The following is an 18,836-nucleotide window of genomic DNA, read 5'->3' on the forward strand; positions in this document are numbered from 1 at the left end:
GGCGGGCGCGTACCAATGACGTTGACGATCCGGCGATGGCGCTGTGGTGCAGGCCTGCTCTGCGGCTTCTGTGTAGATTGCTCGCCAGAGGTCGACCGGTCCCAGTGCAGGAAGCGCGCCATGGTGCTGACCGTTAGATGGTCGGAGGAGTGAAGAGAATGGAAGGGCAGAGAAGAGAATAGAAGGGCAGAGAAGAGAATGGAAGGGCAGAGAAGAGAATAGAAGGGCAGAGAAGAGAATGGAAGGGCAGAGAAGAGAATGGAAGGGCAGAGAAGAGAATGGAAGGGCAGAGAAGAGAATGGAGGGGCAGAGAAGAGAATGGAAGGGCAGAGAAGAGAATGGAAGGGCAGAGAAGAGAATGGAGGGGCAGAGAAGAGAATGGAAGGGCAGAGAAGAGAATGGAAGGGCAGAGTCCAGAGAGGAGAATGGAACCGGGGGGGGGGGGGGAGACAGAGAGGAGAATTGGAGGGGAGGGAGGATTGGGATGCAGAGGTCAGGGGTGAAGGAAGGTGTAGGATGCGAGGGGAAAGGGGAGAGAGGGTTACAGTGGCACGCATGAGTGAGGGGTTGGGTCTGGGGTGCAGGGGCAAGTGCAGAGGGGAGGGGGGTGCAGGTGGTAGAGGGGAATACAGCGGCAAAGAGGATGTGGGGCCGAGGGTTATGCAGGGGCGAGGGAAGGGCAGGTCTATGCCTAGGACATTGGGTTTGTGTAGTTGTCGGGGAGTGGCCGAGTTTGTGCAGACGACCAGGGGGATGGAATACAATTTTGTGAACTGAATTTAACTCTCTCCCCCCCGGCCGCTTAGTGGAATTAGTACATTCTCTCTGGAGATTGTAGCTGTGTGATGCCATGTTCCTCTAATAGAACGTCTCCTGTCCACCCTAAGTGATGTTTGTGAGAGAGCAGTGTAAGGCAAATATTTACTACGTGGAGGAGGAGAGAATACAGATGCAATATTGGTATTTTTGGCTTATATTTGTCACATGTACTAAGATGTAGTGAAAAACGTTGTTGTCTCTCACCTGTGAAGGACCTGTAAAATGTTTGATGGGGAGTGGTGGGTTTGGTGTTCTCTGTTGACTGGAACGAACTGAGGTTCTCTTTCTCTCGTGCCAGCTGGGCTAAGTTTCCACAAGGAGCTGCATAGGGGACTGCGATCGTCGATATACTTAAGAATGGTGCATGAGGAGCACTCCCATGCAGACCCTGGACACCAGGACTCCAACTCCAGGTATGCTGAACTGCTCCAATTCTTTGCTGTAGGGCAATAAACTCACATTATTTACAATATAATCCAGAATCTGCTTTCTAGCATCTCAAAAGCTGAAACGTGTATAAAACCAGAGATAAGCTACTATGTTTTTTGTCAGGCATGGTTGAAAATTTTGCGATACAAGACAACAATAAAGGGAGTTAAGACTGTAACATTTTATTTAGGATGTTGTGTTTTGGGATGTGCACAGAATAATATAGGTGGTAACTTTCAAACCTGAATGTTCACATAAAATTGATCTATTTTCAGTTGTATGTAGAAAGTATGTGTTGTTCTTTCAGAAAACTGAAACCTCATTTTTGGTGGAGCTCTAATTTTTTTTGTGCTCTACGCAAGAAGTGAAAGCAACAGGATGCAGCGTAAATTCGCTGGTATGAGGAAATATAAATGCAAAGACAAATGGATTGTGTTTGTTACAACAGAGACATAGCATTGTTGGTATATGTGCTGGCCCAGGCCAAGTAAATGTGCTGGCCGGGACACTAATAAATGTCTCATTTCCGAGTTTGGAGGCTGTGACTCATTGGTTGCAATAGCTATCAACGCTGGTGCCCCAGCCATTCGCAGTTTAGATCAATGATGAAGAAGCCAAAGGTAAAATATCCTTTTTTTTCAATCGTGTAAGGCTGGGTGCCAGTGTGGGTTCTCAGAACGATGCAAAGAGGTCCATGTAGACTGTCGATATGACTGGGCAAGGCCAGGTAGGTAAGTGAGCAGTTGAAAGGTGTTGGTGTTCAGAGGACGCGAATGTCCTTGGAGATAAATCATTAACTTTCAATATTTAACTACAACAAGCAATTAGGAAGACCAGCAGTATGCCAATTTTTATTGCAAGAGGATTTAAAGGAGAGAGTAACGTTATGGTACAGCATTCATTTAGTTTTCTGGTGAGCCCACATGTGGAATGTGTATGGTCTGGTCTCCTGACCTAAAAGAAAATATACCATCATTAGTGGCAATGCAGCAAAAAGTTCACCAGATTGGACTGGGAATTCCAGTTTAGAGAAAATGAAGTGAAATCCTTAAAATGTACAAAATTACTGTGGGGTTTGACAATGTTGATATGCTTCCCCCAGCTGGGATGCATAAAACATGCAATCTCGAAATAATGAGTTGGCCATTTAGGACTGATGAGAATTTTTTTACCTAGAGGTTAGCAAATGTTTTGGATTTTTTTTCCTAAGAGAGCCTTGATGACTGAGTAGATGGCCATATTAAAGGCAGATGGACATATTTTTAGATGTTAAGAGCATCACTGAATGTGATGGAAGTACAGGAAAGTGGACAGTCAGGAAAAAGTTCAACTGTGATCTAATTAAACAGAGTAGACATGGGGGTTTGAATAGCTTATTGCTGTTTCTGATGTTCTGTATCTACAGGAGACCCTGAGGTAATTTAGTGTTTTTCTGGTCTCTACTGTATTAGCCAATGCTGTCATGTACCTTATGATTTACCCTGTGCCTATAGAATGCCATCTGCTGGTCACTGGTGTCTGCAGAGACACTATGCTTTAGCAGGGCTGTGCCTGGCATCCTCTGCTGGTTGGCTGTTGTCTGACTATTTTCTGCCAGGTTAGCTGATACCTGTTGGGTTAGCTTGTTGGGATACTTATTGTCTGCTTTGTTATTCACTGCTGGGTTAGCTGGTGCCTGCTTGCAATTGAAGACTGGCATCTGGGGCTTTTGGGTGAAGCCCAGGCTGAAGTTTGCCGCTTCCCACTGTGTCCTCAGATATACCTGATCAGGTCAAGGAGATTTATCTGCCTTCATATGCCTTAGCTCATTCAGCACCTCCTCGACTGTGGAAAAATCTTATTCTAAGCATGATAAATCTTTATAATTCTTGACCCCTGGAAAGAATAGATGCAGAGTCATTGAACACATGCAGAGCAGTGCTGAGTTTAGATTACAAGGGATTGGGTTGTGGGAAGAGAAAGCGACTATGGGGTTGAGGTCAAGATTGGACCTGCATGGGGCTTCTGCATTTGAATGTGATGAGATAACAGGCCAGCAGTTTGCGTTGGCTTTTCCCAACAAGACTATGCACTATGACAACTGGGAAGTGGTCGGGCTCACTGACAAGAGTTTGCTCTGGGAAATATGTGACACAAGTGTTAGATTCACTTACCATTCCATTCTCCTTTCCACAGCAATTATTCAGATCAGAGTGCAGAGAAGGGAGAGGGCTTCGAGTCTGAGGATCAGCTGAGGCAGCAGCTCCTTTCAGAGGCACTGAAATTTGTCCCTAAGTTTGGCTGGACAGTGGAAGCCATTGCGGAAGGAGCCAAGGTAGAAACTGGTCAAAGTTGTGACAATTTAAAAACAAAATATCTGCATCACCCACTCTACTAATCCCTTTGTTAGCATGTCTATGCTGATATCATGTTCCTCTCTGTACTAAACACATTTACCAGCACTTGGCCCGTAGCCTACTATGCCCTGATGATTTACTGCTAATGCTAACGAGAGTCTGCCTCCATATCACCTCGGGTTCCAGATTCCAACCAACCTGTGGGCGAATAGATTTTGCTCTCACCATTTGAATCAGCTTTCCATGTGGGACCTTGTCAAAGGCTTCACTGAGATTCATATTAACCACATCTACCGCACTGCCCTCATCAGCATATTTTTTTATGACTTCTGAATCAATTAGGATCTCCCACCAAAATCCATGCTAACCATCCCTGATCAATCCCAGCCTTTGCAAGTGTAACTTAATCCCATCCCACTGTATTTTTACCAAAACTATTCCTACCATTGTTGGTATTTGGCTCACTTTCCTGAACTTAACTGTCCTATCCATGCAACCCATCTTGAATAAAGGAAGCACATTCGCTGTCTTTCATCATTTTGTACCTCCCCTGTGACCAGCAGCGATATGAAAATCTCTGCCAATGCCCCAGTAATCTCTGCCTTGCCTCCCACAGCATCCCACACAGGGAAACCTCTACAGAAAAGCCCAAAATTGCTGGAGGAACTCAGCAGGTCACGCAGCATCTCTGGAGAACATGAATATGATATCCATGTAATGACAAGGAACTGAAGATGCTGGTTTATACCAAAGATAGATGCAAAATGCTGGAGTAACTGGCAGTCCATCTTGTCAATTTTGGGAATAAGATAGAAAAGGGCAGTGTGGTTTTGGGAGGGTATAAGAAAGATTTCTAGAGATGATGAGATCGGTAACGGTGCCTATTGGGATTGTTACTGTGTGAATTCAGAGGTTTGAGAGGGAGTGAGCAGATTGGAGAAGTCAACACAGATGTTCTCGGGATTTCCAGGGTAGATGTCGGGAGATACAGAGACTGCAGATGATGTCACAAAGTGCTGAAGTAATTCAGCGGGTCAGGCAGCAATCCTGGAGAACAGTTGGGTGACGTTAAGATCGGGACCCTTCTTCAGACTGCAGATGTTAGAGTCGCAAGCAATTAACAAACTTGCAAGAAGTCAACAGGTCAGACAGCACCTTGGAGAGAAATGGACTGTTGACATTTTAGATCAGGTTGCTTCTACTGAACTGTGAAGAGGAGATGTTCAATATGAAGGGGTGACAGTGGTGGGGTAAAGGCTGGTATGTGCTTGGTGAACCCAGGTAAGGAGGGAAGGATATAGTGGGTGGAGTCAGGTGGGGAAGGGAGGGGTAAAGATGTTGAGATGGTGTTTCCCCAGGGTCTCAGTTTCAGAACAAGACGTCGGCCATTTAGGACTGAGAAGGAGATAGTTTTTGTCAGGTTGCTGAATCTTCGAAATTCTTTATCCTGGACAGCTGTGGTTTGACTTCATGATGAACAGACATTGATGGACATCTCAGTAATGAAAGGAGAAAGTGATGTGAGGACAGTGCAGGATAAAGGCAGAGGTTGAAGGTGGACCAGGGTTGAGGGGCTGAGTGGCCTACTACTCTTTCTCATCCTAACATTTTTTTCTCGCCTGTTCCTCCCCCTCCCCCACCCTACAAGTCAGACCTAGCCTGTCTAATAGCTGGGTGGAAGCCACAATGCGACAACTAACTTTCTGTCCTCTTGTTAAAGGTATTGGATCTGTCGCCAGCAGTGACTGGGATGTTTAGTCATGGTCCGGGTGACTTAGTGCTGCACTTCGTCACTCATTGCAACAACCAGCTCTCACAGTTGCTGGCCGAGCACGGCAGTCTGGTCGAGCAGGGAAAGGAGGAGTAAGTACCACACCACTCTACCAGTGGCGGACTTGACCACTTGCGTGGGAATTCAGCGAGTCTGAACCTCTGTAGAACGGGGAGAATTTTAGGTCAATTTCTAGGCAACAAAACTCTGGTGTCAAAGTGAATGTGAACCTAAGGGATTGGCATAAAAGTCCAGTGGATCAGCTGGGGTAGGAGGTCTCCATCAAGTTCGTGCTCTGCCCCGCTGGGACTTACCCCTGCCCCTCAACGTTGACGTGCTAGTGTGGTGTTGAGACAGCAGCTCAGTCCATTCTGTGGGCCAGCAGGAATGGAGAATGAACCCCAATGTGGAAAACAGCCGTACCCCTCCATGGACCTGTTGACTGCTGATCTGGATCTTGTGGAGGCATGCCCATCGGGAAGGTGATTGTGATGGTGGGGCGGAGAACAGTGTGGTCCTGGGGGTGGGGCTTTGCACCATTTATTACGGCTTCTGCTGCTGTCTTTGGGTTTGAAGGGGTGTGTGTTGCTGCCAGTTTGGGTGGGGAGGCTAGGTAAAAGACAGCAGGAGCTGCTGTAACACTGTGGGACACAAGAACACAAGAAAATAGGAGCAGGAGTAGGCCAACCGGCCCCTCGAGCCCGCTCCGCCATTCAATACGATCATGGCTGATCCTACCCCAACCCCCTTCCCACTATCGCCCTTCTTCCCACCCAAAAGAACCGTGTGATCTCCTGGGAGAGGCGAAAAACCGGATAAAAACCCAGGCCAATTTGGGGGGAAAATCCGGGAAATTCCTCTCCGACCTCAAGCTAGGCGATCGAAACTTGTCCAGGAGATTACTCAGGTCTTATTATACTAACCATAGCTCATGTCCACTTCCCTGCCCGCTCCCCGTAACCCCTAATTCCCTTGTCTATTAAAAAACAATCTATTTCTGTTTTAAATTTATTTAACGTTCCTGCATCCACAGCTCCCTGAGGCAGCGAATTCCACAGACTAACCACCCTCTGAGTGAAGAAGTTTCTCCTCATCTCAGTTTTAAAAGAGCCCCCTCTTATTCTAAGACTATGCCCCATAGTTCGAGGACGAGGCCATTCAACCCCTCAGCCTGCCCTGATATTCATCCATGTAACTGTAAATCCTTCAGCATCATTCTCCTACCCCATTACCATGGCCATCGATTCCCATCCTACTCTTTCAATAATCTAAATGCCTATAACCTTCATGGGGAAGAGAATTCCAATGATCCACCACTCTCTGGGTGAAAACATTTCTGTTCATCTCAATCCTAAATGGCCTGCCCTTTACTCTGGGAGGGCAATCCTAATTCTAGGAAAATACCCTCCTGCATCCAGCCCGCCGTAGCAATTCCGTGCATTTCAAAGAGACTGTCTCCTCTTCTAAATTCTTGTGATGCTGGCCCAGGCCACTTGACTCCTGTTCTCTCAATTCCTCTTCAACAGCGTAGTCACATTTTCTGCCTTTCAATCCACAGGAAATAATGCAGAATCTGTAGAGTCCTGGGAGATGGTAATTAGAGTATCCAATCTCTAAAAAACTATTGAATCTAAGCTCTGCGACACAGTGGCACAGCACCGGAGACCCGGATTCAATCCTGATTATGGGTGCTGTGCACAGGGTTTGTACATTCTCCCTGTGACCACGTGGGTTTTCTCCAGGTGCTTTGATTTCCTCCCACAACCCAAAGATGTGCAAGTTTATAGGTTAATAGGCTTCTGTAAATTGTCCCTAGTGTCTTGGATAGAACTAGTAGGCAGGTGATCATGGTCGGCGTGGACTCGGTAGGCCGACGGGGCTTTCCTGTATCTCTAAGCTAAACTGTGCTCTGCTATATTGATCATTGTGTCTTTGCGATTTATCAATCTTTCATTTGACCAACCCCTCTAGTATAATTTTTAAATTAATGCTTGTTTTGTTGGTTCTTGTTGTCACTTGGTTGTCCAGTACTTCTTGCGGAATTTTACAAACACAAAGCAGGGGCAGCACGGTAGCATAGTGGTAGAGTTGCTGTCTTATAGTGCCAGAGACCCGGGTTCGACCCTGACTACGAGTGCTGTCTGTACTGAGTTTATATGTTCTTGCTTTGACCACGTGGATTTTCTACGGGTGCTCCGGCTCCTTCCACACTCCAAAGACTTAGGTTAATTGGCTTCTGTAAGTTGTAAATTGTCCTTAACATAACATAACATAACAACACTTTATTGTCACTCGGCACAACACCGAGCGAAATTTCAGCAGTCACACAAAACACAGCAAAAAAGAAAAGAACACAGGACACCCGACCCCAACACAAACATCCATCACAGTGACTCCAAACGCCCCCTCACTGTGATGGAGGCAACAAAACTTCCCCTCTCTTCCCCCCGCACCCACGGACAGGCAGCTCGACCCCTACCGAGGCAAACGACACGCACAGCCCCCGCAAGGGGATGGAAGGCCCCCCGGCCGAGCCGCCCCGGGCACCGAAACGTCCCGCAGCCACACCGGGCGATGTTAAGTCCAACGGCCGAGCCACACCGGGCACTGATACGTCCCGCGGCCGCACCGGGCGATGTTAAGTCCAGCGGCCAAGCCACACCGGGCACTGAAACGTCCCGCAGCCGAGCCGCACCGGGCACTGAAACGTCCCGCAGCCACACCGGGCACTGAAACGTCCCGCTGCCGAGCCGCACCGGGCACTGAAACGTCCCGCAGCCACACCGGGCACTGAAACGTCCCGCTGCCGAGCCGCACCGGGCACTGAAACGTCCCGCAGCCACACCGGGCACTGAAACGTCCCGCAGCCACACCGGGCACTGAAACGTCCCGCAGCCACACCGGGCGATGTTAAGTCCAGCGGCCAAGCCACACCGGGCACTGAAACGTCCCGCACCCGAGCCGCACCGGGCACTGAAACGTCCCGCAGCCACACCGGGCGATGTTAAGTCCAGCGGCCGAGCCGCACCGGGCACTGAAATGTCCCGCGGCCGAGCCGCGCCTGCGATGTTAAGGCCCACAGCCGAGCCGCGCCCCGGGGAAGAGACCCAATAAAAGAAAGGTTTCCCCCCGCCCCCCCCCACCCCACAACCCCCCACCCCCACCACACATACACAGCCAAAAACAGAAACAAAAACCATCCCAACACCGACACAAACAAAAAAAAAAGAAAAAAAGACAACAGACTGCCAGAGAGCCGCAGCCGTTAGTGTGTAGTATAGTGCTTGTATACAGAGTGATCACTGGTTGGCCCAGACTCAGTGGGCCAAAGCGCCTGTTTTCATGCTGCATCTCCCTAATTCAGTCATTTAAAGGACTTTTCCTTGTTGCCCGGAATAAATTCTTCCATCTCTCCTGCAAGGACACCATGTCCTCTCTTGTTTTCCTTCCTTTTAATGTGAAATAGGTTTTCCTGAGGATGGGAGTACCAATAAGAAAGGTCTGAGAAATGTTTGGTTCATTGCCTCATTGGAATATTCCATTTTTTCTTTCTTCACAGGGTGAAGAAGACTGAGGTATTTGTTAGAGATGCAGTGGAGGCCCGGCTGCGGATGATCATCCCGTACATTTACAGCTGGCCACAGGTAGGGGTGCATCTGTCACCGAAGGGCATGACGTGGAATATGGGCTGGTGGGATTCTGAGGGCACTAGGAATAATCACACCACCAGGATGAGGTCATTGCCTTTCATTGCCTTTGGTGTCGGCACTGGACGCAGGACAGATCTCATCCCAGGAAGCAGGTTTCAATGGACCAGGCCTTGGTGGGGGAAGGTTCAAGGAAACACCCTGAGTCCAGGGGTATCCGAGGGAATGGACTCCACCAAGCCCAATCCGGGGCTGCCTGAGCAAATAGATCCCACCAGCCCCAGTCCGGGGATGTCTGAACATGGTGGGATTGCTGTTGGCTCTTGGTTGGACATTTCACTTCCACACTCACTGGGATCCAGCTCACAAAGAATATCAACACTTCTCCATGCACCATCCTTCCTCCCATTCCCTAACATAACCACTGAATATACAGGCCCACGATGATACCAGCAGAACAGTTAGTGGGCGCTTGCTTCCCTGTGGCTCTATTGGAGTTTACGCCAACGTCTCTGGGCTGGGAGCAATCCTCCCGCTGCAGGTTGGCCGCAGGTCTGTCACGAATGAGCTGCAAACGTTGCCTGAGTCTGTATTCCTTATTGAATGCTGGTCAGTGGTAAAGTAGTAACTCACTATCTCCTGCCTAATAGGCAATGAGCATTCTACTGAAGCCGGAGAATGTTGCCGATAGTTTGAGGAGCCTGACGGAAATGATGGATGAGATATGGTACTACGCAGGGGACAAGTCTACAGACGTGAGTAAGGAGTGTGACTCAGTATGTACGTAACAGGGTGCAGCTGGCAGGGGTTCCTTTCACAGATTCAGTTGGCGCGCGTCAGCAGAGGTGGTGAGTGAGAGCAATGGAGAAGGAGGCGAGGTCAGTAGGAAAGGGGAGGACTGTCTGGGGAGGGAGAGTAAAAAGCTATCAGGATGGAGGATTCGGTAGTATAGTATCATGTTTCACAGCTCCCGAGACCCGGGTTCAATCCTGACCTCAGGCACTGTCTGTGTGGTGTTTACACGATCCCCCTGTGGCTGTGTGGAGTGCCACCCAGGGATGTGTAGGTTCATGGGTTACTTGGCCGCTCTAAATTGTACCCAATGTGCAGATTAGTGGCAGGCAAATCAACTGGTGTCACAGAACAAGTGAAAGCAAAAACTTGCAGAACTCCAGAGCAAAGAGGGGCAAACAGACTGATGGGGTTTCTGGGAGCACAGACTTGATGGACTGAGTGATCGGTTACTGTGTTGAGTGAGGAAATGAGCAGCTGGAATAGGAGAGAGAAAAGAAGGGTGGAGAACGGGTTTGGGGACAGGGAGATCATTGAGGGAGGCAGAGGAGATTTTCAGCATGTGATGAGGCAGGAGATCAGTCTAAAAGAGTGAGCAGGTCTGGTTGAAGCAGGGGTAAATGTTTCCTGGTGACTCAGTGCCTATCACAAGGAGCTCGCTCGGTCAATGCACGGCAGCACTTAGGGATTGGATGCTGCTTTTTGATGATCTCTGCATTCTGTCACTGGGATATTTCAGAAGTCCGTTCTCACTGAGCGGCATTTAGAGAGATGATAAATTGTCAGCTTGTCCAGTGTCACACATCCCCCTCCTCCCTCCATCTGCCATGGTCCTCTGGAAACTTACACGGCCAGAGTACAGGCCACCCTCAGTCCACCTGACGGGGTCAGAACACAGCCGAGCAGCCATGCACCTTCCTAACGGGGAGGGAGTACAGCCCATCAACCCTGCCACTGCCTTAAGAGGCCAGAATGTAGTCCATCAGCCCTGAGAACAACCCATCGGCCCAACCTCGCTCCGATTGACAGGGCTGGTGTACCGCTTGCAGGCCCCTCCCCCTATTGCTGAAAGTTATACAGCGTGGAAACAGGCCCTTCAGCCTAACTTGCCCAAGCCGACCAACATGCCTCATCTACAATTTTCCCATCTGCCTTCATTTGGCCCATATCCTTCTAAACCTATCCTATCCATGTAAAAGTCCAAATGTCTTTTAAAGTTGTGATGGTACCTGCCTCAAATACCTCCTCTGGCAGCTCGTTTCATATACCCACCACTGTGTAAAAGAAAAGTAAATTCTCAGGTTCCTTTTAAATCTTTCCCCTCTCACTTTAAACGTATGTCCTCCAGTTCTTCATTCCCCTAATCTGGGTTAAAGACTGTACATTTATCCTCGATATTCCCCTCATGATCTTATACACTTTTATGAGATCACCCCTCACCTTCCTGCGCTCCAAGAAATAAAATGCAAGCCTGTTCAATCTCCCCGTATAGCTCCGGCCCTCAAGTCCTGGCACATCCTCGTAAATCTTCTCTGCAGCCTTTCTTGCTTAAAAGGGCCACCGGCCAACCCAGGCCCACCACATGTTGGGACTGGAGTGCAAGCCATCGCCTACCTATCTCTGCCCAACGGGGCCAGAGATCAGGCTGCTGGCCACCAGCACCCCATCACCCCATGCCTGGCGAGGCTGGATTACAGGCCATCGGCTCAGGATCCCGGCCCTACTTCCATCTATCTCGGTGATATCACTAGGTATTTGACTGGAGCTGCTGCTGTCCTCCAGTCAATTAATGAATCGTCCACATCACGTGCAGCCTCAACAGCGGTCACCCCAGCACGCCCGGAACACCTCTTGCCAAAAATGTCCACTGACCCTAATGGCTTTTCTTTCCTGAGCAGTCTAATTGGTACACAAAGAGGGTGATTCTGGCTGGAATCTACAGCACCACAGAGCTGGTGCTGGTGCAGGACTCTTCCCCAGATTATGAGAACACCTGGACCTTCCTTCAACACCGTGTTAGTGACGTGGTCAGCATGGCTCATTCCGCCCAGCAGGTGAGTCCCAGTCCATGGAGCTGCCCAACGAGCTTCCCAAGCACCAAATTCAGCTCACAAGTAGTACAGGATAAGTGCATAACATGCACATGGGCTTCTTTCCTGCTTGTCACTTGTGTACCTTGTACATGCAGGCAGAAGCCACATTTACACTTGATTCATGTATTCAGACTCGTGTGTCATCACTGGACTGCACCAGAGTTGTACTAGGCAGAAACAGGGTGGCACAGCGGTAGAGTTGCTGCTTACAGCGCCAGAGACCCGGGTTCGATCCTGACTACAGGTGCTGTCTGTATGGAGTGCGAATATTCTCCTCGTGGGTATTCCCCGGATGCTCCGGTTTCCTCTAACACTAAAGACTGTATCTCTAAACTGAAAATAAACTAAATAGCCATGCAATCACCGAGAATCAAGTGACACTGATCGGTAAGTTTACAGCAGGATCTAGATCAGATGGGAAGGTGGGCCCAGGAATGGCAAATGAAATTTAATTCTGAGAAGCGTGTGGTGTTGTAGTTTTGTATGTCAACTTGGTCCAGGACTTGCACAGTAAATGATAGAGCCCTGGAGGGTGCTGCAAAACAGATATCTGAGAGTGCAGGTGCATAATACCCTGAAAGTGGCGAATCAGAGCAGGATGGTGGGGAAGGCCTTTGCTTGCTTGCCTTCATTGGGACGTTGTGACATCATGATGTAGCTTTACTTGTTCTTGGTGAGAGCACACTTGGAGCATTGGGTGCAATGCTGGTTACCAAGATATAGGAAGCATGTCATTCCTATAGCCTGGAAACTACAGGATAATGAGCCCTACATCAGAGTTCAGAGTGGTAAAGGCAGTCATCGAGCTACACACAGAAACAGCCATTTGGTTCATCTTGCATAGTTTAGTTTAGAGATACAGCGCAGAAAAAGGCCCTTCGGCCCACCGAGTCTGCACCGACCACGATCCCCGTACACAAGCACTATCCTGCAGATGATACTAAGCTGGGGGGTAGTGTGAATTGTGAGGAAGATGCAATAAGGCTGCAGGTTGACTTGGACAGGTTGTGTGAGTGGGCGGATACATGGCAGATGCAGTTTAATGTAGATAAGTGTGAGGTTATTCACTTTGGAAGTAAGAATAGAAAGGCAGATTATTATCTGAATGGTGTCAAGTTAGGAGGAGGGGGAGTTCAACGAGATCTGGGTGTCCTAGTGCATCAGTCAATGAAAGGAAGCATGCAGGTACAGCAGGCAGTGAAGAAAGCCAATGGAATGTTGGCCTTCATAACAAGAGGAGTTGAGTATAGGAGCAAAGAGGTCCTTCTACAGTTGTACCGGGCCCTGGTGAGACCGCACCTGGAGTACTGTGTGCAGTTTTGGTCTCCAAATTTGAGGAAGGATATTCTTGCTATGGAGGGCGTGCAGCGTAGGTTCACTAGGTTAATTCCCGGAATGGCGGGACTGTCGTATGTTGAAAGGCTGGAGCGATTGGGCTTGTATACACTGGAATTTAGAAGGATGAGGGGGGATCTTATTGAAACGTATAAGATAATTAGGGGATTGGACACATTAGAGGCAGGAAACATGTTCCCATTGTTGGGGGAGTCCAGAACAAGGGGCCACAGTTTAAGAATAAGGGGTAGGCCATTTAGAACGGAGATGAGGAAGAACTTTTTCAGTCAGAGAGTGGTGAAGGTGTGGAATTCTCTGCCTCAGAAGGCAGTGGAGGCCAGTTCGTTGGATGCTTTCAAGAGAGAGCTGGATAGAGCTCTTAAGGATAGCGGAGTGAGGGGGTATGGGGAGAAGGCAGGAACGGGGTACTGATTGAGAGTGATCAGCCATGATCGCATTGAATGGCGGTGCTGGCTCGAAGGGCTGAATGGCCTACTCCTGCACCTATTGTCTATTGTCTATTAGGGATGATTTACAACCAAAGCCAGTTAACTTACCAACCTGTGCGTCTTTGGAATTTTGGAGGAAACCGGAGCACCTGGGGAAAACCCACATGGTCACGGGGAGAACTTACAAACTGTACAGACAGCATCCGTAGTCAGGATCGAACCTGGGTCTCTGGCGCTGTAAGTCAGCAACTCTACCGCTATGCCACTGTGCCGCCCTTGATCTATTTGTGGATCTCCACAGATGCTGCCTGACCTGCTAAATATCACAGCAATTCTGGATTTCTAATTTGGTGCCACAATATGAAAACCATACCAAGATTTCATGCTAATGGTTAGTCCTATATGCTCACATTTGGCCCACATCTCTCTAACCCTTCCTATCCATATTTTTGTCCAAATGTCTTTTGAAAGTTGTAATTGTATCCACTTCTTCCGGTTCCTCTTCCAGCTCATTGCAGATATGAACTGCCTCAGGATGCAAACAAAGTTCTCCAAGATGTTTAATTTAGAGATATAGCATGGAAACTAACACCAGGCTGTAACCTCGACTTGTGGGCTTTGTATCGTAGGGACAAGCTGGATAGGCTGGGACTATTTTGAGAGTAGGAGGCTGCGGCGTGAGGGTTGGATAATTTAGTTGAGAGATACTGCGTGGAATAGACCCTTTGGCCTTCTGAGTCTGCGCTGATCAGCATACTCCAGTGCTGTCCTATACACTAGGGACAATTTACAGAAGTCAATATCCTACAAACCTGCACATCTTTGGAAAGTGGGAGGAAACGGGAACACCTGGAGAAAACCCACGTGGTCACTGGGAGAACTTACAAACTCTGTAAGGACAAGCACCCATAGTCAGGATCGAACCCAGGTCTCAGGTGCTGTAAGGCAGCAACTCTACCGTTGTGCCGCCAATGTATAAGATCTTGAGAGATAAAATGAACATTGTTACTTTCCCAGAGTAGTGGATTCTAAAAGTAGAGGGCATTGGCAAGGTGTGAGGGGAGAGCTTTTCGAAGGATCTCGGGGATAACCTTTTTCGTGCAGAGGCAGTAGATATCTGGAATAAGCTGCCAGAGGAAGCCATAAAAGTGGATACAATTATTACTGTCAAAATTTGGATCGATATGTGGATAGGAGAATTTAGAAGGATGAGGGCAAAATGGGACTAGCATGGTATCCCAAGTTGGTCAGCATGGACAAAGTGAGCCGATAGGCATGTTTCTGACACCATTCAGCTCTATGACTCTGACTCTATCACTCACGTAGGGCTCACTGACCTGTAGTTTCCAGGCTTCACAACATTCACTATCCTCCAATCATCTGGTACCTCACGTCTACATGATCACAAGGATAACATGCACACTCCACACAGTGTGTTTGTGTGGTCAGGATTGAACTCTAGTTGTGAGAGCTAAGAAGTTGCAGCTCTTCACTGCAAGTTGAACTTTGTTGGGTTTATTTTCTCTGCAGGCTCAGTTAACAGGGACAGCTGTGTTTCAGGGACTGCTGGGAGCTGCGGTTACAGTAAGTATCACATATTGAGCCCAGGCTGTGTAACTCCCGGTTTTTCCTTGTGTGCTGAGCCAAAGGGGCCAGGGGCTGAATCTGACTATGCTGAGGTAACTGATTCCAGTTGATGGCGAGAGTATGTTTGATATCTCCCAACCCCATAGAGGTTCAGCTTAGTCTCTACTCTTGAGCTCAACAGTGAAGGAGTAAGATAGAAATAGACAGCACCAGGCCCACTGCAGTTCAACGTCTCACTGCTCTGGCAATTGAGCGTCATACCTGGTGACTAGGAGTGTTTCAGCACCAGTCATGGTCTCAGCACTAGTCATGACCAAGAGATGTCAGGTGGTGTTTTAAAAAAGTAAGGATGGGGAAAGATTGCCCAAGTCCTCCATTCCCCTTCTCGACTCTGTGCCCGCCTCCCTTCTTTAGCCATTGTAATGCATGTTCTTTTGTTCTGATTGCACAGGTGAAGAACTTGGCTGGGATCGCTCAGAATCGATGAGCTCTGCCTGTGGGCATGCAGGCAGGCAAAGACTTGGGGCTGTGTGTGTGAGAGCAGGGTTGTGTTACCTGCAGCCTTTGTGTTAGAATCCAGATATGAAGCACTGTAGTGAGACAATAAATAATGGTATCAATCTACTGTATGAATTGATCATTTTGGGGAATCCATTGCAGAGTGAGCTGGGATCATGGTTATGGGCAGTAATAGCACGCAGGAATTGGTGTCCCGGAGTCATTATTTTATCAATAATGACTTCCATTATTGATAAAATTCAGACACTGTGAGGAAAATAGAAAAAGGCTGGCGTTTGTAGGCATAGTTAAGTATGTTCCACAGAGGGAGGGAGGAATATTACTGTCAGAGTTTTCCGGGGAGTGATTGGGAGCAGCAGAAAACAAAATGTGACAAGATGAGTAAGGAAGATTAAAGGAAGTAGAGGCGGAGAAAGTGCAGGAAAAGATTGGTCGCAATCATTGAAAGGAATCCAAAATGTCCGATAAGAACATGAACAGAAAATGGTTGCAAGGGGAGAGGTGACTCTGACCAGAGGCCAAAGTGAAACAATGCTGGAGATGAAGAAAATGGCTGTGGTACAAAGAAAAACAGTGGCCACTTGGAGGATCTCCTGTATATCAGTCTTCACCAAGAAAAGTCCTGGAGTTTCAGCAGAATATAAGCGAAAGTCCAGCAGGAAGTGAAGTTGATGATTCTTCAGGATTGGCAAACTGCCAGTCTTACAAACTTGTAGGGATAAGTCCAGTAAGCAGAAGTAGTTAATTTGACATCAGTGACTCCCCGTCCCAATTATCAGGATGAGGGTCAAAGATTCTCATCCTGATCATGGCAGCTGGGCATGTAATATCTGATCCTCCTTCCATTTATAATAATAATAATAATAATGCATTTTATTTATATAGCGCTTTTCATATACTCAAAGACGCTTTACAGAGATTTTGAGAACATAGGGAAATGAATAAATAGATAAATAAGTAAATAAATAAATGAACAGAGAAAGGAGACATAAGGTGAGGTGACCTTCAGTGGTTGAAGGCAGTACTGAACAGGTGAGACTTCAGCGATGTTTTGAATGTGGTGAGTGTGGAGGAGTCTCTAACGGTTTGGGGTAGTGAGTTCCATAGGGTGGGAGCAGCGATGGAGAAAGCCCTGTCCTCCCAGGATCTGAGTTTAGTCCGGATGTGGGGGGATAGGAGATTGGCAGCGGCAGAGCGGAGGGTGCAGGTGGGAGTGTGCCTGTGGAGGAGGTCGGTCAGGTAGGATGGGGCCAGGTTATGGAGGGCTTTGTAGGTTATGAGGAGGATTTTGTACTGGATTCTCTGGGGGATGGGGAGCCAGTGGAGTTTATAAAGGACGGGGGTGATATGGTCACGGATCGAGGTGTGTGTGAGTAGACGGGCAGCGGAGTTTTGAATGTATTGAAGTTTATTGATGATTTTTGAGGGTGCGCCATAGAGGAGGCTGTTGCAGTAGTCCAGACGGGAGGTGATGAAGGCGTGGATGAGGGTTTCTGCAGCTGTGGAGGAGAGGGATGGACGGAGACGGGCAATGTTTTTGAGGTGGAAGAAGGCTGTCTTTGTGATGTGTTTGTCGAAGGAGAGGGTTTGATCAAGGATGATTCCAAGATTCCGGATATGAGGTGAGGTGGATACTGGGAGACCATCAATGTTGAGGATGAAGTTTTGGGTGGATTTGGTGAGTGTTTTGGGGCCAATGATGATGATTTCAGATTTGTTGCAATTGACTTTGAGGAAGTTTGATTGAAGCCAAGATTTTATTTCAGTGATGCAGTTTGTCAGTGTAGAGTGTGTGGTGGGGGAGATTGACTTGGTGGAGATGAGGAGCTGGATATCATCGGCGAAGCAGTGGAAGTTGAGACCATGACGGCGGATTAATTGACCAAGGGGGAACAGGTAGAGGATGAAGAGGAGGGGGCCAAGGACTGAGCCTTGGGGGACACCTTGGGGGAGGGGAGCGGTGGGGGATTTACAGTTGTTAATGGAGATGAACTGGTGTCTGTCAGAGAGGTAAGATTTGAACCAGGATAGGGCTGTGCCGGTGATGTTAAGGGAGGTTTCAAGTCGGGTGAGGAGAATGGAGTGATTTATGGTGTCAAAGGCGGCGCTGAGGTCAAGTAGGATGAGGATGTTGAGGTTGCCAGCGTCGGAGGAGAGGAGAATGTCGTTTGTGATTTTGAGGAGCGCAGTTTCAGTACAGTGGTTTGAGCGGAATCCGGATTGGAAAGTTTCATACAGGTTATTGGTAGAGAGGTGGTATTTGAGTTGGGAAGCTACAGCACGTTCCAAAACTTTGGACAGAAAGGTAGGTTGGAGATTGGTCTGAAGTTGTTTGGGGTGTCAGGGTTTAGACCAGGTTTTTTCAGAATGGGGGTGACAGCAGCGATTTTGAGGGATGGCGGGACGATGCCAGTGGACAGGGAGGAGTTTATTGTTGCAGTGATAAGTGGAGAGAGAGCAGGAAGGCAGGCCTTGACAAAGCTGGAGGGGATGGGGTCCAGAGAGCAGGTGGCAGTTTTTATTCCTGTGAAGAGGTCAGAGAGGTCGGTGGTGGAGATTGGGGAGAACTGAGGCAGGGGCTGACAGGATAAGGGGGGGCAGGTGGTTTGAGGGGGAGCAGGTGCGTTGGTGGTTAAGGTGCTGTAAGGTGCTTTTATGAACTTCAAAAAGGCTTGTCGTAAGCTGTTGGCTGGATTAACATCAAGATTATAGCCGTGCAATAAAAGGGCAGTTGCTACACGGACAAAAAAAATAGCTGGAATCGGGAAGTGTTGGAGTGTGAAGTGTTGGAGTGTGTTTTATGATTGGGGGGGGGGGGGGGTAAACATAAAGAGCAAAGTTTGGCCCATATCCCTCTAAACCTGACCTATCCATGTCCCTAATTGCTTGCGATAGTACCTGCCTCACCTACCTCCTCTGGGAACTCGATCCATACACCCACCCACCACCCCTTGTGTGGAAAAAGTTACCCCTCAGATTCCCATAAAATCTTTCCCCCTACTGTTACGGTTCGTTGTTCTCAACAGATACAACGGGGTTCAGATCAGTTACAGACATGG

At 48.3% G+C, this 18,836-nt stretch overlaps 1 protein-coding gene across 2 annotated transcripts; it reads left to right on the forward strand.

The window, feature by feature from the left end:
- The first annotated feature begins 3 nt into the window (after positions 1-3).
- Positions 4-15,869, forward strand: coq9 (coenzyme Q9 homolog (S. cerevisiae)). Of its 2 annotated transcripts, none has more exons than XM_078400661.1 (9): positions 4-123; positions 1,118-1,232; positions 3,424-3,562; positions 5,305-5,447; positions 8,915-8,999; positions 9,653-9,757; positions 11,693-11,848; positions 15,202-15,255; positions 15,710-15,869. In XM_078400661.1, exons 1-9 carry the CDS (start codon positions 36-38, stop codon positions 15,743-15,745), a joined length of 921 nt encoding a protein of 306 aa, XP_078256787.1. In that variant the 5' UTR covers positions 4-35; the 3' UTR covers positions 15,746-15,869. The 2 variants fall into 2 exon arrangements, with proteins under 2 accessions (XP_078256787.1, XP_078256788.1); XM_078400662.1 differs by lacking the exon at positions 4-123 and adding an exon at positions 626-960.
- Positions 15,870-18,836: the final 2,967 nt, after the last annotated feature.

The sequence above is a fragment of the Rhinoraja longicauda genome, chromosome 6, assembly GCF_053455715.1.
Source record: "Rhinoraja longicauda isolate Sanriku21f chromosome 6, sRhiLon1.1, whole genome shotgun sequence".
NCBI lineage: Eukaryota > Metazoa > Chordata > Chondrichthyes > Rajiformes > Arhynchobatidae > Rhinoraja > Rhinoraja longicauda.